The 25,245-nt window shown below is 40.8% G+C and overlaps 1 protein-coding gene across 1 annotated transcript in view; it reads right to left on the minus strand.

Moving 5' to 3' along the window:
* Nucleotides 1-25,245, minus strand: part of KLHL22 (kelch like family member 22) — a 1,250,694-nt gene that overhangs the window by 709,354 nt on the left and 516,095 nt on the right. Inside the window, exon 3 of the mRNA XM_044068844.1 lies at nt 8,356-8,521. Coding sequence (XP_043924779.1) covers nt 8,356-8,521 — 166 coding nt within the window. The remainder of the gene's footprint in view (nt 1-8,355; nt 8,522-25,245) is intronic.

Consider the following 25,245-nt stretch of genomic DNA (forward strand, 5'->3'; position numbering starts at 1 on the left):
TTATACAGCAGGACAGACTAAGACTACGTGTGGTCAAGGCAACAGGTTATACAGCAGGGCAGACTAAGACTACGTGTGGTCAAGGCAACAGGTTATACAGTAGCACAGACTAAGACTACGTGTGGTCAAGGCAACAGGTTATACAGTAGGACAGACTAAGACTACGTGTGGTCAAGGCAACAGGTTATACAGTAGGACAGACTAAGACTACGTGTGGTCAAGGCAACAGGTTATACAGTAGGACAGACTAAGACTACGTGTGGTCAAGGCAACAGGTTATACAGTAGGACAGACTAAGACTACGTGTGGTCAAGGCAACAGGTTATACAGCAGGACAGACTAAGACTACGTGTGGTCAAGGCAATGGTATAATTTCAAGTTTGGTAGGTGGGATTTAAGCTCCTTTTTAAAACAGGAAAAGGAAAGGTTGGATTGAATATGGAGAGGGAGTTTGTTCCAATTTAGTGAGACAGAGTGTTTGTAAAGTAGTTTGTTAATATTCATTTTGGGTTTACAAACTGAGGGAAGATGCTGATCAGCACTCCGGAGAGGCCAGGGGGAGAGTACAGAGTAACATGGGAGGTGACAGCACGGCAGGCAGAGGGGTTGTTGAGTATGGAAAAGGTAGTGTGGAGTTGCAATTGTAGGAGATGGTGCAGAAATTCCAGCCACTGACGTTTGTTTAGTGAGAGGCAGTGATGCAATGAGAGTGGTTGGTTTAGAATAAATCTGGCAATTCTGTTGCATGTTTGTTCCAGTTTCTACATTGAGGTAGTTTGGATATTGATAAGGATAGGGAAAGCACATACAAGACTAGGTAAGAGAAATGCCTACACAACAGTACATTTAGTGGCAGTAGTGAGGAATTTTTTGTTCCTATAAAGTAGTCCAAGTTTTTGGTGGGTTTGTTTGATGGCCTGTTGTATGTGCAAGTCAAATTTTAGTCAGTCATCAATTATTACCCCAAGGAGTTTGGTGTGTGAGGCAGGGGAGATCGTGGTGCCATTTAGGGAGGAGAGAAAAAAGTTGGATTTAAGGTGAGAGAGTGTCTGAGGTAGGAAGAGAAGGAGTTGAGTTTTCTTTGGGTTAGTTGATTATTTCTGAGCCATTTTTCAACAGAGATAAAGGAATTCTGTGTTAGTGTGTGCAGTTCAGAGAAAGTATTGGAGTCAGACAAGAAAGTAGAGTCATCTGTGCATTGTATTACAGATGAGAGACTGCAGGATGAATGTAGGTTGTTCGTAAAAATGTTGAAAAGGTGCGGTCCAAGTTTGGAGCCTTCCTGTTTGAACAACAAGGAAGGGTGAGAAAGCCTGCTGCCATCTAACAACTTGTTTTCTGCCAGTAAGGTAGGACTGGAACCAGCCAAGAGTAGGAGAGAGATTTAGGTCTGAGAGTTTGTTAAGAAGGATGGGATGAGACACAGTGTCGAAGGCTTTAGAGAGATCAAGGAATAGACAGAAGATAAGGAGTTAGCTTACAAATGCCTGCCCCTCAGTGTCCTACTTAAGTACTGGATGCAATTATTCTTTTGGGAAACCTTGACTAGGTTATGTAATAGTTGCATAAAACAGTTATTCTGTATCTGAAACACCTAAATGTTATAAGAAACAGAATAAGCAACTAAAATGCTACAAGAATAAGCTTTTATTTAGCCAAAAAAGTGAAGTTTTGTCCTTTCTATTGGCCATGGGTATGTTTCGGCCCACAAAATCTGACATGTGTACCACAAATGTCCCACTTTGGGCATTTGAAAAGGTGGCAACCCAATTAGAAAGGCCCCCGGGTTGTTAGCCTAGTAGTGATCTATGTCCATGAATCTATGAAAACTTCTTATGAACAGTATTAGTGGACCTAGCTGACAGGGTTGCTACCAGTCTCACTCCTTGCAGAGGTGTCCTGATTTGTGCAGTTTTGTCCTACTGTGTTGAAAGGACAGGAAAATGGTAAATGTGTTGGCACTTTACAAGGATTACAAGAAAAATATTTTCTGACTTTTCTCTAAATTTATTTTATTTTTATTTTATTTGACATTTGTTGACCAGGCTAGTCTAGCTGGATACATGTCCATTTTCAGTACAGGCCCGGTGAGAAAAGCTCCAAGAATATCAAACAAAAAACAATAAACAATAAAAAACATATATAAAGTACAATCTTGAAAAAGTTTACAGAACACATGCAAAATTCAATCAAGGAAGAAGTACCAATAAAGTCGTATACCAAAAACAATATAGAAAATAGTATTGAGTAGAACAGATGTATAAATAAGAAAAATGTCTTGTTTTTAAGATATGAAATATTAACTGCCTTACTACCATTGAGCATGACTGGAGCAGTAAACAATAAGGGAATATTCATGAGAGGATGTAATATGCAAGTATATATAAAGAATTCACTCAAAAGTTTCATGATAAGCAGATTTTATAGGGAAGGCTTAGGATGATGCAGGTAGTTATAAGTGAGAAGTATCAACAGTTAGTCAGGGATAGTACAGGAACATAACCAGTGCGACTTGAGATGAAGCTTGAGTTTCTTTTTAAAAAGTATATGAGAGCAGAGAGTTGTGAGTTCAGTGGGTAGTAGATTCCATAGCTTACCGATGGTATTAGAGAAAAGGGAGTCACCAGCTAAATTGTTGGATCTGCAAATGTTAAACAGTAGTTTGTTAGGAGAGCGTAAGTTTTTAGGATTATGGTAGGGGGTAAGTAGGTTTGAGAGTATAGGAGTATTGGTGGGTTGATACGGGGTTTTGTGGGCAATAGTAAGCTGTGAAAAGTGTAGATGGTGTAGAAACTCTAACCAATCAAGTTGTTTAGGATTAAGACAGTCACAGACATCTTTGATACTACATTTAAATTATCTTAGAATGTAGTATAAACAATAAACATTTAAAGTTTAAAGCTTAGCATTTCAATATTGTGATACTGCTTATATACATTTGTCAAAAGATGTGACAACTGCCCTTGAATCACTAAATTATCTAACTGCTGTGTTTCATTGTGAAAGGCATGGCTACATGCTGTGAATCGGTGTTAAGTTCTCTTCCTCTCTGCAATAAAGACAGTGGAAAACAGTTTCACACCTCTCTTGTCATTTTTTTACAGCAGCTGCCATCAGCAGGACTAATTACCCGTATAAGATTGTGAGCAGTACCAGAATACAGATTTCTCAAGTCTGTGGTATGTCATGCAGGTGCAGGCAAATTCCACTGCAAATATGCATGAAGTTAAAAAAAAAGTAGATGGTCTTTCTCTTCCTTTGATTCCAAGGCAATGAAATGAAAGCTTTATAAAGTACAAACAGCTTTCTGGTACCTACACAATACTGGAGCCATACTGTAGGGAGAAAAGATACCCAAGGATTGAGTTAAACTGTAAGAGAATGTGGAATTTTCCTTTAATCTATATCATAATATCAGGTTCAACCCACTACCAGAGATCACACTGTTTTGTCTTCACAGCTCCATGACATTTTCTTTGACCACTTTCTTATATCTTCTTATAAAACCTCTTTTTGGTGTGCATCCTTACTTTACTATTGCCCAGATCAGGATTTTCTCTTTCCTACCTTTTTAATATTGTCTTAGCTTTTCCTTATGTGTGACAGTGAGGTGGCGTTCTCCCCTTCACTCCCAGCATCTCATGTGACCCTGGCCTTTCTGATTCTTGTCGCTCTCCCTCTACTGATTCATCATTTGACTCCAATATCTGCTCTCATACCAACCATTTTCTCTTGTGATACTTGCCACCCCCTTTGGCTTAGAAGCTTTTTTCCCTGTTCCATTAGTGAGCCCATCAGTACCCTAACATTAACTCCCATGGGCATTTCTTGCATTTTCCACTTTCTTGTTATTCTTGTTATTATTTTAGATGCTAGCTGAAGTAATGCTATGTAAATTGCTATGTAAATTGTTATTCACTATGTAATCCAATGTATATACTGTCTGTTTATTTTAACTGTGGAGCTTTTCTCCCCGGGCCTCCGCTGAAAATGGACCTACGTCCAGTCGGACACTCCCGGTCAACAAATTTAAATAAATAAATAAAAATAATAAATAAATAATGCAATCAAGTCTTCATTTTGCTTATTGCCTGTTCTTGCCCCCTACAGTTAAGTACATAACCTACCCCTTTTACCTGGATTGATTCTCCTAGAAATTTTCCTAATATGTCTTGTAGCTCCTCCTGAAATTTTCTCAGCTTAATGCATTCCCCAAAAGGCAGGTCTCTAGTTCCCTGATTGGTTTTGCCTACAGCTATATCAGCAGCTCTCTACCCCCAGGTATATGTTACACAATTCATTTGGGGTATAAAAACATTTAAGCAACATTTCCACAGAAATATTTGGAATTTCTGTGCTTTGGATACTTTTCGGGGTATGATGCACATTCTGTCAATGCTCCTGCACATTTGCTACCTCAAGCGTCCATTCCCATATTCCTCTCAGCTTCTTTCCTACTTTCTTGCACTTTTTCTCCTGTACCTTTACATAGTTTGCTTACTAGCGTTACTCTTGTTGTTTCTACTGCTCTTGCTTCTGTCTATTAATTAATTAATTTATTTAGTAACAGCCTTGGTAAACATGATCACGTAAGAAATGAAAAAAAAAGATACAAGGACATACTGAAAACTACACGTAGATATTTATATATACAAGAATATACTACAACATTTAAATCATGGTGCAGTTTACAATGTCAAAACATGGATGGAAAAATGGAGTCTTACTAAACCTTGCCCGTTTTTCTATTTTTCATATTTCTATAAAATTTTTTGCGCTCCCCTATAAACATCCATTAATGCTTGTCTAAATTGTAATGCCTTTTAGATCATTCCATTCCATTCTCTCTCTTTTTTTATTTGCTCCCAATAAATGTACTCCTTTTCCCTGTTTAACCATTACCCATCACTGAAATGTTTAAACAACTGACAGGTTTACCCATCCCTACTGGTTTCAACTCATAATCCAGTTATGTTTCGGAGACTGTGTCTCAGAGATGTTCTAATGTATTGTTTAACATTCCCCATGTTGTGTCCCTGTTTTGTTCCTGGTGTAGACTTACCCATACATTTAGTAGGGCTCCTGCCTGCCCTCAATTTTTCTTTCTAATTCGATACATCATCCTGATCCTGTAATAAATACAGGGCTTTTAATTGGGCTCATGTTATGGCTTATAATGTGATGATTTTAATAAAGAAAGTTGTAGCAGGAGGAATAAGGAAGGTGATTAAAGAGCATTTTTGACAGAAGAAAATTCTCTACAGCTTTCATATACTGATGTTTAGTAGCACCCTTAAATTTGACAAGGACAGAACTCCTGCGTGTATTGTGCTGAGGAACAGGACAATAAAAGGCATGTAATAAATCCTTTAAAAAAGGATTCAGGAAAGAGTGGAGAGGCTTTTCTGAGATGCAAAAAATGGCTGGCAAACACACAACACTGAAAATATACAAAAAGCTAAACTTCCCAATGAAAAGGTGACAAGGAGGAATCTCATATTGAAAATAGGTGGCTACATTTTTTTTATTTTTACTTGGTTTCAGTTTCTTTGTCCTGCAGGCAGCTTCACACACTTCTAATTCACTTGCAGGATATAGTTTCTTTCTGAATTTTTTTCTCACCATTGTCTGCCAACCGTCAGCTATTTCCTACTCACTAGGTGTCTAATGGCTGCCTGTCTGAGTGCCAGCTTCTGAAAGACATAACTGCGATGAAGTTAAGTTCACTCACCATGCACACAATCAATCACTTTAACATTAAACATGGGTTTCTCAACAGTCTGCCACTTTTCTGATAATCCCTGATAACACAGCAATTCTGTCTAGTACTAATAAGTCATTTTATTTACCAAATCTACATTCTTAGGCTTAGTTCTTTATTTCAGAAACAGAAGTATCTACAGTTTTAGTGCAGTCTTACAGACCTTGAAAAGAACAAATAGTGAATATATGTCAAATTACCCCCTTGGTTCATTGTAACTGAAATTCCTATATCAAGTTAGCAGTACTCAGCACCCCCATTTAAACTCAAATATGTTACAAATGTTCATGGTTTCTACTGTGAGATAAAGAAATGTAACACCAACTTTTTAGGCTTGTAAGATTTGCCATTTGCAATGAAGAATAAACCAAATTTCTATAGCCACTATTTCCAGTTCTCAAGAAAACAATCCTGAAGTGAGGGTCATAGTCAATCTACCAAAGGCATTTACATAAAATGCCATTTCGTAGAATAAAAACAGTTGAAAGCCACTTTTAGTGATCTTTGAGGCTATACTTTTCCACACTGCTCTGTGACCTCAGAGCTGGCATTTATAAGGTGTGTGTGTGTGTGGGGTGGGGTCTTGCCCTCCTTAAAAAAAAAAGAAAAAAGGTTTTGTATGGCATGGAGGGGATAAAGTTCTGATTACAGCTCACCCAACCCGGGTTCGACTAGCTGCTTGGGCAACCAACAGTGTGTCATGGAGGAATGGCCATTATCATCTGTGGTTTAAGGGCAGTTGTATGGACATTTCCTGTGACAATCCCAGGTGGAAGCTAGCAATGTTACTACTGGGAGGCATGGTCCAAAGGTGGGTGAAGACACAGCTGAGCTGCTGTGTAGGTGGGGCAAAATGCGCCAAGTCCCCACTAGACGCCCATACCTCCAACATTACCATGGGATCATAAAGGGGGGGGGGATAATAGGGTAGGTAAAAAAAAAAAGTAGAAAAACACTCCTGGCAGATGCTGATGGCGAAATCCCCTAGGATGCCCTTAAGATCCACATCAGCTCCAAACGTATCAGAGGAAGCCTTTTGGGTGTGGTAAAGAGGTGGCTGATACTCCTGGACGTGTGTGCACTGGAGAGAAAAAAAAGCTCCCTCCCTTCCCTATCCCTAAACAAAAAAAAAAACATTTTTTTCATTTAAATTGCCAAAGGTGGTTTACTATTTTTTTCCTACCAGATGACATTCAATATAAATGCCTTTGGTGAGTAGACATAAATAACTGGACAGATGGACAGAAACATTTCCTTTGGACTACTAAATGTACTTTCTACTTTGTAATCCAGTATTGTTAGATAATGCTATATACTACCAATGTATACAATTTTCTTTGCACTGAATGTAATTTCAAATTTGTTACACAATTTTGTTAAATAATGCTATACCACCAATGCACATAATTTTTGTTTGGTCTTTTATTGAACTGAGGAGCTTTTCTCCCCAGGCCTCCACTGAGAACGGGCTATACACAGCTCAGTGGACTTTCCTGGTTAACAAACTTTAAATAAATAAATAAATGCATTTTCTTACATCTGTAGCTGCACTACACCTCAAGCCAAGACAAAGTTAGTTATTTCTGATTACTTCTGGTATCATGTAACTTTTGGTCTTCGTAATATGAACAAATATTCAAAACAGGTAATGCATGCTTCTAGCTTCATCAGCTTTTATTTTTAGACTGCTTAAAGCTGAACAGGACAAGACCACCCACTATACATATAGAGGATTCTGCAAAGGCTGAAAGCACCAATATTTTAAAGATATTCACATGGTTAAAGTGTTTACCTTACAAACACAATGTCCAGAGTTTGATTCTCACATGGGATAACTGACTAGGCTTAAAATGGCCCACAAGGGCAACTCGCCTACTACTAATCTATGAACAAAGCCGTGTGAACAGAAGAACTTACATTCACTTTATTAAACTACTTCTTTCCTGGGTGACACCTGATGAAGTGTGGTGGTAAACGGGCAGTGCAGCACTTTGGTCAGGATATTACACTGGGTCCTATCTTTCCTTCTAGAAGCCTACTAAAGGAGGTGTGCTTTCCACAACTATGGTGGGTGACACCTGATGAAGTGTGGTGGTAAACGGGCAGTGCAGCACTTTGGTCAGGATATTACACTGGGTCCTATCTTTCCTTCTAGAAGCCTACTAAAGGAGGTGTGCTTTCCACAACTATGGTGGGTGACACCTGATGAAGTGTGGTGGTAAACGGGCAGTGCAGCACTTTGGCCAGGATATTACACTGTGTCCTATTAATCAACATAGTGCCACAGAAAGTATAAAACAACAAATCTAGACACAAGTGCTGCATAAAATACCAACACTTTTCCAATGCACATGTACAAAATAAGCTATTTGGAAGAATCCTTTTTTGCAAGACTCAAACATAACAGGAAAATGTTCTAGTTATCACTTATTACTGAAGGTGCTGCTGCTTGAAACATAACTTCCTCCCGCAAACAGCTTCAACCTCTGAAGTAAAACAGTGAAGCAAATCTGTACAAAAGTACTGAAACTAGGTGGCCAACTTTAAGACATAACTGAAAAGCAAATACTGCCCAGATGACTATATTTTCTTACCTGCAATATGGAGGCGCACAGCAGTGTTTCCTGCACATTGTCCAAGCTAAGCTCGATCTCAGATGTGTAGATGAAATCCAAAATGTTGCACATGGCAACATATGCAATGCCACGAATCTGTACAACACCCTGCTGCATCTCTCGCAATCCTCCAGTGAACATCCCCCTGAGAAGAAATGCAAGGATCAACTCTTTAAACTTTTCATCAGACTGTGAGCTTTAATACTCTCACATTAAAGTGACAGGAAGGCTCTCTCACATTAAAGTGACAGGAAGGCTATATCTGATGGTGAAAGCACCCACTGTGAGACCAGATGTCACTACCTGACTAGCACTATTACTACTGGCTCAGTCTATAACAATATAATGAACAAATGATTAGATTAGAAAATCCAACACTGCAGCAAACTATTAAAAGGACTTCTCTGAACATATGCCTGAAAAATTACCTGTTCTGAATAGAACATACAATTACTTCATATACTGATTTTAGAAGGTAACAACCTGAAATGGAAAAACAGACTACAGGCTCTGCCATCACAGCCAGTCGCTTATGCCAGACCCACTATCTTATTCCATGCCCCTTGGCAACAGTGTCCGGCTAGTTGGCATCAAACATATATTTTAAGTGCAAAAGTTGCACATTGTGAGAAGGAAACGAAATGTTACAAATAATGAGGAAACTTCTCTGTGTGGAAGATCTAAGATTCCCCAGAGTTTAGGCACCTAAAAAAATACTGAGAATATCCCACCTAATATAACAAGTGGTAGCAATACTTTCTTTTAAAACTTTCCAAAATACAAATTCACTAATGAAAGCAGGGAAGCACAAGCTAGTTTACGTCAAATCTTCTTTATTAAAAACACACAAACAAGTGATCCAATTAGTAGGTGAAAAAAAACAGAATAAAGTGTACAAATTGACCATTGCATTTATATACATGTTTAAAAGTGTGGGAGTGGTTAACTATGGTAGCTCTGTTATAAAAGACAATCAGCATGTTTACTTGCTAAATACCCCTTCCCCCATACCCCAGTGTGATATTCGACACAGTACTTTCCTAATTCAAGCTCTGTGATTTCAGGATATGTTAAACTACACTAAACTAAAAGTTAAACTAAAAATTACACATTATTAATTGCTAAAACTTCCTGAAAGCATTTCATTGTAGTATCACAAAAGAAAAGGTTAACACAAGTCTTCAAAATTCCTTAGAAATCTTTTCTACCAACATTCAGAAACATTTTTAACATAGATCGCTTTTGTCTATTAGAACTTCTTCAGGTTTGTGTGTCAAGTGGGAAAAGCAACTAAAAATTAAAAGTTAAATAGCAATACATAACACTACATTTTGTTGGGCTAAAAACAATATATATAATTTAAGAAAATACAGTAAAAAAAAAAAATCTTAAATAAATCCCTAGCAAACTTGAGAATATGTATTGTATATATATATATATATATATATATATATATATATATATATCTACACACACACACACACACACACACACACACATAAGTTATTCATCTCAAGAATTGTAAAGTAAAATACATTCAGAAATCTATAAAAAATATATGAAAACTCTATGAGAAAACAGTCGCTCATACTCACAGCAGTGATATTCGCTCAGATCTGCAAACCCTAGAAAAATGTATTTTATTAATTTATTTATTTACTGACATTTTCTGACTGGGAAAGTCCACTGGGTCAGAAACCCATTTTCAGTGGAGGCCCAGGGAGAAAAGCTCCACGGTTAATGAACTACTATACAGAACAAATACAAAGTGAAAGAGATGTGTATGGACACTTAATAACATACTTTCAAACACAGAAAAATAATCATAGACTTTAGCATAGTATAACATACTTTCAATCCAAATGAGAGTAATCATAAAACTTAGTAAAATTGATATGTATCATAGGTATTTATCAATGTGTAAACAGGACCCCGTTTAAAATTTATGAATGTTATAATATTGGAGTCAATATAAACAAGTAGTACATCTGCCACTAATACTCAGTATGTGTCTAGTTAAACTCAGACATTGTGCTTTAAAAAGTTACAACCTAAAAAGGCTAAACTGTCACAAAAATCATGCAAGTGTTATATGGAACCAAGCTCTGCTGTTTGTTAACAAAAAAAAATTAACATTAGTCTACCGATTAAAATATTCAGAAGTTAATCGGTCTGAGCCAGCTAAAATAAGTAGCATTCAGCCCCCTACTAATACGAGTGTAGCTATTAAAGCTGTCCCTGTTTGCACTAAAAAGTTATAAACAAGAATTAATAAAATGTTATGAAGATAGGTGAAGGCTGCCAGCCCAGCTAGACAGAATTTTGTAGATAATTCTGTAATTTGTAAATATTAATGTAAACCACAGAATTGTTCTCTTAAATATGAAAAGGCTGTATTGGATGTTGAACTGAAAAAAATGTAACAGTACACTCTGCTGTAAGAAAGTTGATAAGTCAAGCATTGTGAAATTCTTTGATCTAAAACTCGGAGCTGAGATGTCTAGAGGGAGGCATTCTGCCTATTGTTCTGAGGCCAGAGTTAATGGCTAGAATTTATATGTATAATTTCTTTTATTTCTCTGGCTTCCTGACCAGCTGCAAGATCAAAAGGGCTATTAACCTCTGAGAGTCTGTTAGCCTGGAACAAAAAATAAATGATGTAATCTGAAATGAATCAGTGGTACTGTGTTATCAATTTAAGGACAGAAAGAATGAGAGCATTTAGCATTTGTCTTAAGAACATACAACATCACCAGCACTGTCCTGCTCTATATGTAAGTTTATTTTAGAACTGTGTTTTCTCTTAGATATAGCTAGGAACTAGGAAGATTAGATTAGTTTTTTTTCTATATTGATGTTGGAACTTTTCTACTGTATTACTGTAAGCATTTCTCTGTGATCTCTGAACTCTTGACTTGCACTGTGTAGTAAGAAGTATTGTCTTGTGTTTTTATTATTTAATATTAAATATTTTTAAACCTTTCAACTGTGGCTGTTTTGTCTAGAGATAATTTAAGCTCTAGAGTACACTGCATATATATAATGATACTGGTCAAGCCACTGTGTAAAAGGGGCACAGCTGCAGAACCTGTGCCAGCCTTCCCCAGGAGTGTCTTTGTGGTTGTATATAACTCTTTTCTCAAAGTGTGTGTGTCAGCTACTTGGGCAGGGACACAAAGCACTGGTTGGACAGAGAAGGTGCTGGAGGTTTTCGCTTGCCCACTAGGTTGAGATCTGGACCCTATAGTTGTGCTAGTGGGGAGTCTTATTGGGGACCTGAAGAAAAAGGGAGAAACCAGCCCCAGACTGACTGTGATCTCTGTGTGCTCCTAAGGGAAATTGCACTTTACTGTGTGTGCATTTATTATCCTTTCCCTATATGGATGCCCCTCACTGGTAACAGTGGTGAGGATTGAAGCTCCTTGATTGCTGGGCCAGTGCACGAGCGTCACAAATGTCATGACATCTGCGGAATATGCACATACTGCTCTAATGCGGTTCTACGGTAATCAAAAGTCCTAGTTAGAAAAAAATGTGAGAAAGTGTCTTATGAATGTGCCCGTATCCTGACAGTACAGAATGAATTTAAAACATTAATAGTTAATAAAATTGTTAATTGCAAATAACAAGTAAATGCAAATAAATAAATAAAAAATTCACACCTTCAGACTTGTAAACAATGGGGGCAACGTTCTTAACTTTTGTACACTTTTCAGTGAGAAATAATAGCTTAGACCAGGCTTTCTAAAATAGTTCAGCCTTTATTGCCACATATCTTCTTGTTTTTCTAAAGAATTTGATTTATCCAAGGCATTTGGCACAGTCTCACATGATAAACTACTGTCTTGTCTCTCTGACCTCAACCTTAACAATCCCACCTTCCTCTGGTTTAAAAGCTATTTTGATAACTGTCAACAATTCGTCAAATGGCATAACTCTCTATCCCCCCCACTCCCAACCTTCTTAGGCATGCCGCAAGGATCAATCCTAGCACCCCTTCTTTTTAATATCTTAACAAACCAACTTCACTCAGCTACCTCTAAAGCCAACATAGTCCAGTACGCTGACGACACAACTCTCATATGCTCTGCACCCAACATCCAACTTCACCAACAAAAAGCGCAAGAAGCCTCCTCTGAAATAGAGAACAGGCTTAACAACTCACAACTCATACTAAATTCCAAGAAAACACAACTAATGCTATTCCACTCTACTAAAACGAGCAACCTTACCTTCAGTATACTCTCCACCAGCAAAACCCAAATCACCCCTGTCACTGAGGCTAAACTCCTGGGAGTTACCACTGACCAGCAACTCAAATTCACAAAGCACATATTAACAACCATCACTAAAGTCCACAAAAAGCTAGGTTCCCTATATCGCTGTAAAGGTTAACTAACCACTGAATCTCGAATTGCAATAGCCAGGACCCACCTCCTATATACTCTACTTTATGCATCTCCAATTCTAACTAATCTTTACAAAACTGACCTTAATAAACTTTCCATCTGTTACAACAAAATTGCTAGATTCGCTACCAATGCCAAATCACGATCCCACCACTGCCTTTCTCTACAAGCCTTGCACTGGCTTGAATTTCCGAACCTATTAAGGTACCATCAACTCAACCTACCTCATCTAATTCTGTACTATTCCGAGAAAAACCCTGACCTGACTGGCACGCTGAACTTCGACAATGCAAACAGACAACTTTGGTCCTCCAACAAAGCCTTAATCAAAACCATCACAAGCAAAAACAACTCAGGGGAATCACTATTTACCCATGAAACAGCAAAAATACAGAACAACCTTCCCCCTGACCTCAGACTACAAAACTCCACACCCTCCTTCAAAAGCCTACTTAAAACATAACTCTTCACAAACCATCTATGCACCTGTAATTGACCCCCTGAAGCCTTGTCCGCTTACTATTTCTACACCCCATCTGTCCTGAACAACACCATCTAACTATACCTATCCATGTGTGAGCAATAACCTATATATGACTGTATGTACGTGTGTGTGTATATAGATTATATGTATGTGTGTATATATATATATATATATATATATATATATATATGTGTGTGTGTGTGTGTATGTATGTGTACTCATATATATGTATGTACACTCTTGCATGTATATTTGCTTGAATGTATATATGGAAAACTTAAACATTTATATACTCATATTCAATTGTGAAATATTTTGCAATGCTCTACCAGATTCTTCATAGGTTCATAGGTTCATAGGTTCATACTAGGCTATCTGCCCGAGGGCATTTACAAGCCTAGCCCATTGTTTTGTGGCTTACGCCACCCCTTTAGTATGGGGAACTATACCCATTATTTTGCTGTGCCTCTGTCGAGCAGTGACACTGAGGTAATCCCTGGGGTATATCTGTGATCTCCCATCCATTGGTCAAGATTTCTCTTGAACAAGGCCAGCGAGGTGCTCTGCCTCACATGTACCGGGATTCTGTTCCACAGCATAGGGAGTCTTTGGGTGATGAATCTATCCCTCCAGCACGTCCTATTAATAGCCGTGTCGAGGTTTAAGTCTCCCGCCCTTGTGGCTCTGATGGATCTAGATTTTTTGAGGTGAAGCATATTCATCAAATCTGGGTTTGACATGGCCTTGTATGTTAGGCAAAGGTCACCTCTGAGCAAGCGGTGGCGACTGAATAGAGCTGGAGTTCTTTCAGTCGGGCAGCATAGGATAGGATTTTGAGACCCTTTATCCTTTTGGTGAGGAACTTTTGTGGCCTCTCCAGCTGCTGCAAGTGTCGGGTCAGATACATTCCAAATGGGGCATTGTACTCAATCATTGGTCTGATGAGTGATGAGTAAAGGGAGACTATAACCTCCCTTGATCTAGATGAGAATCCCTTCATGATAAGGTGGGCAATGTAGAAGGTCTTCCTAACTACTTTAGCTACATGGGTGTCGAATGACAGACTACTATCAACCTGGGTCCCCAGGTCCCTGATAACTTCTTCTGTGCTCAGTGGATTGCCTCCTATTTGGTAGCTAGGGGTAACCTTGTTTTTCCCGAAGGGTATGACTATGCATTTTTGGCATTTAACTTTAGGCCGTGGCTCTGGCACCAGTTATCCGTTTCTGTGAGACCCTTCTGAAGGATATCTGTGTCAGATGTGTTTTCTACTATGGCCCAGTTTGCAGTCATCTGCAAACTTTGTCAGCCATAACCCTCCTGTGTTTGCTTGTACTTCAGAAAAGTAGATGCCAAACAAGAGTGGGCCCAGGACTGAGCCCTGTGGGACACCACTTGTGACAGGCTTTGAGTCTGACATGGCGCCAGCAACTCTGACCCTGTGGGTTCTGTCACTCAGCCAGTTTGCAACCCATCTTGTGATGTATGGGTTAACATTTAAGCTGATGAGTTTTTCAATGATACCCGAGTGGGGTATTGTATCGAAGGCCTTAGCCAGATCGAGGTAGGCTGTATGGACTGCCTTTCCCTCATCAATGGCTTTGGTGACTGTTTCAAAAAGTCAACCAAGTTTAAAAGGCATGATCTGCCTTTGACAAAGCCAAACTGGGTTGGATCCAAAGTCTGCAAATTCCCAATGTCTTTATTTATGAGGTCCATTATGATCCTCTCCATGGCTTTGCAGATAAGGCTTGTCAAGCTAATGGGCGGTAATTACCAGGGTCGGTGGAGGCACCGCCTTTGTGAAGAGGGACCACAGTTGCAGTGCGCCACTCCTGGAGTGCGTATCCAGAGGTAAGACTTTGATTAAACAGCTGTCCTAGCTGTGGGTTTAATTCCTCATTGAGTTCGTGGAGCACACAGCCGGGGACACCATCAGGTCCCATGGATGCTGTGTTTTTGCTTTGGAGAGAGCAGTTCTCACTTGGGCGCTGGAGATGTTTGGGGGCTGCAATCATTTGGTATAGATATCTCTCCTTTTGGGAAGGGGGTGAGAAGTTTGCACTGAACCTGTCAGCCAGTATGTTGGCAATGTCTGTAGGATCAGTAATCTTCACATCATTTTGAACTAGTTCTGAGCATATCTGGGAGTTTCCTCCTAGGTTTCTAACATAGCTAAAGAAGGCCTTATGATTGTCTTTTGAGTCTTTAGCTATTTTTCTCTCGAAATTTGCTTTGGATGATTTTATGAGAGCTCTTAGTTTTTACTTATAGTGATCAAGGGTGTCTTACCTTTTAAGGATTTTGCTCTATCTTGTAGTAGCTTCCTCCTTTTGTTGTAGAGTTTGTTTATGGCTGGGGTCCACCAGACTGGGCGCTTGCCTTTGGTACAAAGAGTCTTTGTTTTGCTTGGGATTGCCTTATCCATGCAGTCCTGCAGGTGCTGGTAGAAGGCATTTGTAAGTGATTCAGCGGCTTGAGTACTGTTTTCCACCGGCTCGGGGCCTTAAAGGAGACCACACTAGTCTTTAGAAGTGTGAAGTCGGCTTTTGGGAAGTTCTTTACTGTGGCACTTTTTATTTCAGGTGGGGGTCGGATGAGGACCTCCAGCGAGATTAGTTTGTGATCTGATCTCACCAGTGAGGGGTATACTTCGGTGTTGAACATTGTGCTCCCATGTTCGTGATGATGAGATCGAGTATGTTATCTCCTCTTGTGGGAATGGTGACTAGTTGTTCCATGGCATTTGAGTTTATGAATTCCAGGAACTTTTGGGCTAGGGTGTTTGGGCTTGAGTAGTGTTCCCAGTCTATATTTGGGTAATTGAAGTCACCTAGTATGATGGTGTTTGGTGATACATTTATCCCCTCTAGTGTTTTCAGGAAGGCCATGTGAGGTTCCTGAGTTTGTGAGGGTGGCCTGTAACATGCTACTATTTGCAGAGCAGTCTTGCCTACGGTTAATTGCACCTGGATGGTCTCCGATGCATCATGCGTTGCCACCAGTCTTGAGGTGTGGGTGTCCTTGATGAATATGGATACCCCTCCTTTCTTGGTATTTTCCTGATTTTGGGGCGGAACGCATGATATGAGGTAAAACCTGATAGCGCTGGGGTGCTCTCAGGAGCCTTGAACCAGGTTTCCGTCACAGCACAGACATCGATGTTCTCCATACTGAGAAGGGCCTCGAGTGCGTGCATTTTGAGATTTAGACTTCTGGCATTGAGCAGCATTACCCTTAGTTTATTTCCTTTTTGTGTTCTAGGGTGGTAGGTTTAGAATTTGAGCCTTGCCTAAAAAGGCACTATGGGGTGGCAAGAGCCTTTGCCAATATCCGGAATCCCAGGGGTGACAGGTGCAAGCCGTCCCTTGCGAAGCAGCGTGGCTTGTCCAGCATGTCATCCCAGGCAGACAGATACTGGATCCCCTTTGAATGACACCAGTGTTTAAGCCAATTGTTAAAGCTGATCATCTTATCTCTGTATTGTGGCATCATTCTTGGTGAAGGTAGGATACTGCTCAAGGTCAGGGTCATACCTGCCTGGGCTACATAATCAGAGAGCTCCTCAATGTCTCTTTTCATGTAGTCCAAGGAGTGCGTCTCAGGTCATTTACACCAGCGTGGACAATGACTGAGTCATATTTGTACCTGCTGTTGAGAGACCTGAGTGCTTGCGTTATGTGGCGGATTCTAGCGCCCGACAGACAGCTTACTGTGACCTTCTCCTTACTCAGTCTGGTGAGCGGGACATCAGTGTGTCTGACTATGGAGTCACCAATGACTAGTGTGTCTGGCATTGTGTTTGGCCTTAAGGGCTGTGACTGTTTGACACTCTGACTGTGAGGTCTATGCGTTGCAGGTGTTGTGTTCTGAGGTGGTGGTTTTTTGGGTGTCTGCTTTGGTGGCCTCTGCTGTTTTGGTAGATTTTTGATCAGAGCCTCCGAGTATGTCTTTGTGTGTTTATGTGTATGATTTGAGGTTGTAATGGTACTATGTGAGACTGGGTCTATAGTGTGTGTGGTAACCTTCCCCTCCTGACTGGTCTTGCCAGTCCTATGTTGAGAGAGCTCAGCCTCCAGTTTGGCCGTATAGTTGCATCTCTCGCATGTATTTGTGTTTTGTGGGAGGAGGAGAGGGTTGTCTGTGTACATGAGGCAATTGTAACATTGCCTCAATATTCCCAGGTTCACCAGCTGAGCAGGAGATGACACTAGCAACTGATCCTCGACATGCTAGAAGGATAGACAAAAACTTTAAAAAGATTCGGGGATGTGGGTGACCGAGAAATGGGGGTTGCCTTATTGGGGTGCTATCTATAAGAGTGCCGTATCAAGGTAATAAGTACTGTAGGAGCAAGTGCTAGGTTTAACAGATAGAGAATAGTCTACTTAGAGTCAAGTAGAGATGATCTTTTTAGTTATAGGATACGCTGATTAGATGAGTAGTATAGGTCGAGGAAGGTAGTTTCAAGGGAAAATTTGAAGAGTGGACTTTAGGTAGCCCGAATAGTTTAAACCTGCTTAACCGGAGCTGCCCTAGTGTGCAACAGTGGCAACTCCGCGCTAAAGCGTGCTTTATAGCAGGGGGCTGGAAAAGACAGGAAATGACCCAAAATGGCCAATAAACTACAAGTTACTGCCTTAAACCACTCCTCTGAGGACAAACAGGCAGTTCAGTACTCCCTACTCCCACTAGTGAGTAAAGAAACTACCCCTTGACCAAACAAGGAAAATGGAGAAAACAGGAACCAAGACAAAGCCCAGGGATCAGCAAAATCTGGTCTCTGGAACACTAGTTTAGGAAAGTATGGAAAGCAAGGATATTTTTTTTTGTTTTTTCCAAGTTTTTTACAGAAAAGTAGAAAACACAATAAATGCTATGATTTTCGATTAAATGCTATCAAAAGCTAGTACACTTGAGTGTATTAGCCTGTAGTTTAACTTTTAGGCAAAACTTAAACTAGCAAGTGCAGTAAACAGTTTTAACTTATAAACACAGACAAAACAGTGCAAACTTTGATAAAATAAGCAGAAACAGTAGTCGAAAGGCACAAAAAGTCGAAAAAGCCAAGAAAAATACTTAAAATCTGGAAAGGTAGTCTTTTCTGGTCTCTGCTGCTAGAGGAACACTGCTGGCCACCACGAGGAGCTGTGCTGAGTTCTCAATAGCTGGAAAAGCCCGCCAAAACATGCTTTATAGCAGGGGGCTGGAAAAGACAGGAAATGACCCAAAATGGCCAATAAACTACAAGTTACTGCCTTAAACCACTCCTCTGAGGACAAACAGGCAGTTCAGTACTCCCTACTCCCACTAGTGAGTAAAGAAACTACCCCTTGACCAAACAAGGAAAATGGAGAAAACAGGAACCAAGACAAAGCCCAGGGATCAGCAAAATCTGGTCTCTGGAACACTAGTTTAGGAAAGTATGGAAAGCAAGGATATTTTTTTTGTTTTTCAAGTTTTTTACAGAAAAGTAGAAAACACAATAAATGCTATGATTTTCGATTAAATGCTATCAAAAGCTAGTACACTTGAGTGTATTAGCCTGTAGTTTAACTTTTAGGCAAAACTTATCTACTCTCGTTGCATATTCTGTACACTTGTATTTTTAACCAAACGAGGGAATATCCTCTTATTGTATAATAATGTATGCTACTACTCTGTAATGTCTCTCTTGTAAATTTTTCTTCTCTCTGTAAACTTATGGACTTTTTCTTCCCAGGACTCTGCTAAAAACAGACACTTGTTGTCCAGTCGGACTATCCTGGCAAAACAAATGTTAAATAAAATAAAAATAAAATAAATTTGGGATGTCTCCTTCAAGTTCAGTGAGGTCTATGTGATCAAGTATTTGAAATTTAAACCCAGAGTGTCTTCTCTGGAGTTGAAAGTGTCTGGCCAGGGCATTGTTTCTACATTTAGACCGAATCTCGGACAGATGACCCGAAATCCTTCGTTTCAGTTTATTAATAGTCATTCCCACATAAAATGCATCACGTCTATTGCAACTAGCCCTGTAAACTTGTGTACAGTTGCAGTCTCCCCCTGCATTATTCTTTAATAAGTTCCTTTAAATATGGCCAGTAAAAAGAGTCTCCTCCTTGAATGTAGGCACAAAAATTGTTTCACATTTTTTCGTGTTCTTTTCCTGTCGTTTAAGTTTCCTTTCTACAAAGCTCCTAATATTTTTTAGCCTTCCTATACACAAAAGTCGGGGCTTCACCCAAAATGTCTACCAGATGAGGGCTTTCTATTATTACAGCCCAGTTCTCCTTGATAATATTCTTGATACAATGAAAATTCAGAGTACGTCAGTATGCAGCTGACTTTTGATTTATTGTCCACACATTTCTTAAAAATTCTTCCAATGGGTCCGTTTAGTGTGGCTGCACTGTTATTTTTAAGCTTGATGATTAGTTCAAAAATGTTTCTTAACATTTGGTTCTCGTACCCCCTTGCTAAGAAATCATTATCCAAATCGTTAAAGTTTCTCAGAAAAGGTTGTATCTTTGTCATCAAAATGCAATGACATCTGCGGATTATGCACATACTGCTCTAATGCGGTTCTACGGTAATCAAAAGTCCTAGTTATAAAAAATGTGAGAAACTGCCTTATGAATGTGGAAACCACGGAGACTGTTTGTTTCAACTAAATGTTAACACACGCTGTTTTTGTGTATGTATACTGACCGTTTACAACAGAAAGTAGATAGGGTTGTGGGGTTACACACTGCAACAGCAGATGTCTGAAAAACAGGATCATTTTGCAGGATTTATATACACTGACAACCTAAATAAATTTCAACCCTCCCCCATCCCTGAAAATATTGCTGTCTATGCAGAACTATTCACAGAAACTGTATAACCATATCAACAGCTGTAGAGAACCTGCCACACCTAACCAAAGTAAGTGCAGGGCCTGCACAAAACACAATCCGTCCTGGCGAAATTCCAATATTAAAAGGCTACACAACAAAAGGAAGGAACTCATGGCAAAAAACTAAGACAGGCAATATCCAGCAAGATAAACACTCTGTTGACAGCCTAAATAAGCTACTCAGTGGAGTTAAAAATATAGTCCACAAAAGACAAATCTGAGGTAAAAATAACCACCCAGGTTAAGGACAACCACAAGGCTTTCTTCTGCTATGTCCAAAACCTCAAAAGCAATACACAGCAATGGGGATATCCAAGATGGCTGCACACTGATCAACAACTGAATTTCAGCTCTTCCAGTGTGAAAAAAGAAACCGATGGACAAGGGACAGTAATTCTGCCTGTTTTTGTAAAATTCAGTTACTGGCTAGTAAATACACTGCCTGGATGCTAGCAAAGAAGAAAAGTACAGTTGTGTACACTTACCATAAATGTAGATGTTGGAGTGTATTCACTGTTGCAGTCTTAACAAATGGGTTATCCAGCTCCCAGTAGCCCTCAGTCGGCCAGAACACCAAAGGTAAGTAAAAATGATGTCGGTTGTAAAGGACGTCAGGGTATCCGATACAAAAGGAGGCAGCCGATGTCACTTCCTCAGTCTTTCTTGCCATAACAGTCAGGAGCCCCCAGAAAGTAAGGCTTAAATCAAAAACCAATTTGACAAATAAATTAAGCCTGTACCTCAGGAAAAAAGAATAGGAGAGGGCCACATAAAGGGGAAAGGAGGGAGGGAAATCAGGACTGCAACAGTGAGTACACTCGAACATCTACATTTATGGTAAGCGTACAGAACTGTACTATGTTCATCGTGTTTCACAGTTGCAGTCCTAAAAATGGGTTGATTACCAAAGCCCAGAGAAAAAAGAGGGGAGGAACCAACAGCATCAAGGGCTCTGGAAAACAGAGGCAAATTATGATGCTTTGTGAAAGTATGAACAGAAGACCATGTGGCAGCCTCCAAAATGTCTTTAGTAGGGACACCCCTTAGAAAGGCTGCCGAAGTGGAAGCCGTCCTAGTAGAGTGGGTCCTAACCCCTTGAGGTTGAGCTTTGCCATGAAAAGAATAACAAAATGTAATGCAGTGAGCAATCCATTTAAAAATGGTCTGCTTAGAAATAGCCTTGCCCTGGGCTACAGGGACAAAACTGACCAATAACTGTGATGATTTCCGAAGGTCCTTAGTCCTGTCCAGGTAAAACTTGAGCTGTCTGTGCACATCAAGAGAATGTAGGATCCTTTCACCTCTACTGCGAGGATTAGGAAAGAAGGTAGGAAGGTGTATGGACTGATTAAGAGTCAGGCTGGAAACCACCTTGGACATAAAGGAGGGGTTAGTCCTCAGAGAAACTGTATCTGCATGGAAAATAAGAAAAGGCTCCGTGGCCAAAGCCTGCAGCTCTGAAACCCTCCTTGCTGAAGTTATAGCCAAGAGGAAGGCGATCTTCTAAGAGAGAAACTTTTAAATCTGTAGAGGCAGCTGGCTCAAAAGGAGGAAGAGTGAGTTTCTCCAGAACAAAATTAAGATCCCAGGCTGGTGTAGGTGCTCTTCTGGGAGGTTTTAGATTGCAAGTCCCCCTGAGAAACATTTTCATCAGGGGATAAGAGAAAATGGGCTGTTCAAGAGAACAATGAGCAGAAATGGCCGAAGCATGGATCTTGATAGAGGAAAAAGAGACCACCCTGAAGCAAATCAGCCAGGTATTCCAGGATCAGAGGAAGGGTACGTTGAGAAGCAGACTCCCCTACAGCCTGCATCCATTGAGAGAACCTTTCCCATTTGCCAGCATAGGATTTCCTAGTGCTAGGCCTCCTGGCCTCCCTCAGCACATCAACCACCTGTTGGGAAAGGGAGGAAGAAAGGGAAGGAGTCATACAATGAGCCATGCTGCCAAATGGAGAGACTGATGATGAGGATGTAGAATGCTTCCCCTTTCATGAAGCAAAAGATCTGGCTTCAGAGGAAGCTGCCAAGGAGGAAGATGGGAGAGACTGCGAAGCAGTGGATACCAATGCTGTCTGGGCCAGTCCGGAGCTATGAGAATAGTCCTTGGACATTCGTCCATGATCTTCACTAATACTCTGGGAAGAAGAGGAAGAGGAGGGAAGGTGTACACTGATAGCAACATCCAAGGGAAGGACAGAGCATCCACTTTCCAGGCTCTGATGTGCTGCTGTCTGGTACAAAAGAGAGGTAGCAGATGGTTGTCTGGGGAGGAGAAAAGATCCACCTGAGGAGTGCCCCAACATTGAATGATGCTGTAAAAGACTGCTCTGTTCAGCTGCCACTCATGAGCATCCAGGGTTTGTCTGCTCAACTGGTCCACCAAAACATTGAGCCATCCTGGAAGAAACTGAGCTAGAAGATGGAGGTCCAGGGATGCTGCCATGGACCAAAGTTTCATGCCTTGCCTGCACAGGGGGTAAGAGTGAGTCCCTCCCTGCTTGTTGATGTACCACATGACAGTAGTGTTGTCTGCCTGACAAGCAGGGTCCCTGGAGAAAGAAGATCCTTGAAAGCCAGTAACGCCTGCTGAACTGCAATCAACTATTTTAGATTTATGTGCAAGTGCATTTGCTGAGCGGTCCAACATCCCTGTATGCATCTGCCATCCAGGTGTGCTCCCCAGGCATAGTACAATGTGTCTGTAGTCAGAACTTGAGTGGCAAGAGGTGTCTGGAAAGGCATGCCTTTATTTTGTAGACAGGCTGCTGCCCACCACAGAAACTCCGTCTGCAGAGATGGAAGCAGAGGAATCATCATATCCAGGTCCTCAGAGTGTTGACACCAAGCTCAAGGTAACACTGCAATTTCCTCATATGCAGTCTTGCATATGGAATCATGAGAATACAAGATGCCACGAATCCCAGAGCTTGCAGGAACTTCCTTGCAGGGGGCTGGGACAGGCTTGCCAAGTGCTTGAAGTACACTGAAAGAGCTGTCCACTTCTCCTGGGTGAGATATATCATCTGGGTGGCTGTGTTCAGACTCGCTCCCAGGAATGTTATCTCCTTGGATGGTATCATTTTCGATTTTTCCACACTGAGAGTGTAACCCAGGGAAGAGAGAAGAGTCTTTACGAATTCCAGATCCTTTAATAGCTGTTCTTGAGAACTTGCTTGAATCGGACAGTTGTCCAAGTATGGGTAAATATGAATTTTCTTCTGCCTGCAAAAAGCAATGACTGGGGCCAGGCACTTTGTGAAGACTCTGGGAGCAGTAGATAAGCCAAAGGGCAGTGCAGAGAATTGGTAATGTTGCTCGCCCACTCTGAAACGAAGGTACTGCCTGCAACTTTCCCTGATAGGAATGTGCAGATAAGCCTCTTTGAGATCCAAGGTTACCAGCCAGGAATCCTTTTCTAGAAGTGGTAGCAACTGATGTAGAGTGAGCATTTTGAACTTTGGAATTACTAGAAAAGAGTTCAGAATGGAAAGATCCAAGAAAGGACGCCAGGTGCCTTCTGTTTTTGGAACTAGGAAAAGCCTGGAATAAAAGCCCTGGCCTACCTGCTGAGCAGCGACTGATTCTATTGCTCCCAGATGAGACAGAGACAACATTTGTTTTTCTACTTCTGCCCTTCGGTTTGGAGGAACGTCCAGGAATCTTTTGGGAGCTGGAAAGGTGCAGAAAGAAAACTTGTGCCCTAGGGACACCGTTCTGAGCACCCATTTGTCGTCTGTGATTGTGGCCCAGACATCTGCAAAAAGGGCCAACCTTCCCCCTAAAGGACTTTCCCGGCAAGCAAGAACAGGCAGATGTTGTAAAACGTCATTGAGAGTGTTTTGATTGAGATGCAGGCTTAGAGCTTCCCACTTTAGAAGTGGAAGCCTGCCAATGCCTAGATCTTTGAGAGGCAGCCCACTGCCCCCTAGAAGATTTGTAACCTCTAGTCCTGGAACAGTTCTATCTGCTGGTATCAGGAAAGGTCCAACTCTTGGAAGGGTAATTCCTGCTAAAGCGAGGGGGTTGAACTTGCAGAAAATCCTTAACAGTTTGCATGGACTTGGCCTTATCCTCCATCTTCTTCAGTACCTCCTCTGCTTTGCTGCCAAAAAGACTGTCTTCATGCAAAGGTACATCCAAAAGCTTAGCCTTGACAGGTTCTGGAAGAGGCTGTTCTCTGAGCCAAGCGTGACTTCTAATAACAGATCCAGTAGCCGTAGCCCTGCTGGAGGCCTCAAGGATGTCAAAACCACAATGCAAAGAATGCTTATTGACCAGACTGGCTGAATTCAGTAAATCTTGCATGTCTTTACTCTCTGCCAAAAGAGGTAGATTTGCTATCCTAAACTTAATAGCCTTCAAGGCATGCTGCTGGTACTTCAGCATATGAAAAAGACAATTGGTAGCCCTAATAGCTAGGGTGGCAGAGGTATAAACCATCTTGTCCCACCTATCTAGGTTCCTAGACTCCCTGTCAGAGGGAACAGGATTCCTGGTAACAGTGGCCTTAACTCCTTTGGGGCCTTGAGAAATAACCTCTGGATCAGCCAACGGATTCCTGAAAAAAACAGATGAGAATCAGGGACTCTGTAGTACCTGTCAGGTTTCCTGGAAGCAGGAGGAACCAAATTTGGAGACAAAGAATTTTCGAGAAAAACATCACCAACAACTTCCAGCACAGTGGGAATAGCAAGAGGCCTATGCTGAGGTAAATCCAGAAACTCCCTAATCCGTTTCTTGGATTGGGGATAATCCTGACTTTCCCATTTAAAATGTTCTCTGATGGTATTTAAAGTATCACCAAAAGAGAAATCCTATGGAGGAGAGGCTGAAGGGATGGACTCCCCTGCATCTGAATCCTAAAAAGGAGAAAAAGCCTGAGAAAATTCCTCTTCATCAGCAGAAATGCTGGAAGAATCTGAACCTGAGCAGGACAAAGCCTCAGGGGAAACATCCCTACTCCTTTTAAAAGGTGGAGGCTGAGAACCCCTAATAAGAGTTAACTTAGCCATGTTAACCATTTGGGATTGAGGGGAACGAGAAGAAGCTGGAGGCTGCATTTTCACAGGCTTACGAATGGAAGATTTACCTGCAAG

Source organism: Protopterus annectens, chromosome 4.part0 (genome assembly GCF_019279795.1).
Source record: "Protopterus annectens isolate FY-2018-M chromosome 4.part0, PAN1.0, whole genome shotgun sequence".
Classification (NCBI taxonomy): Eukaryota; Metazoa; Chordata; order Ceratodontiformes; family Protopteridae; genus Protopterus; species Protopterus annectens.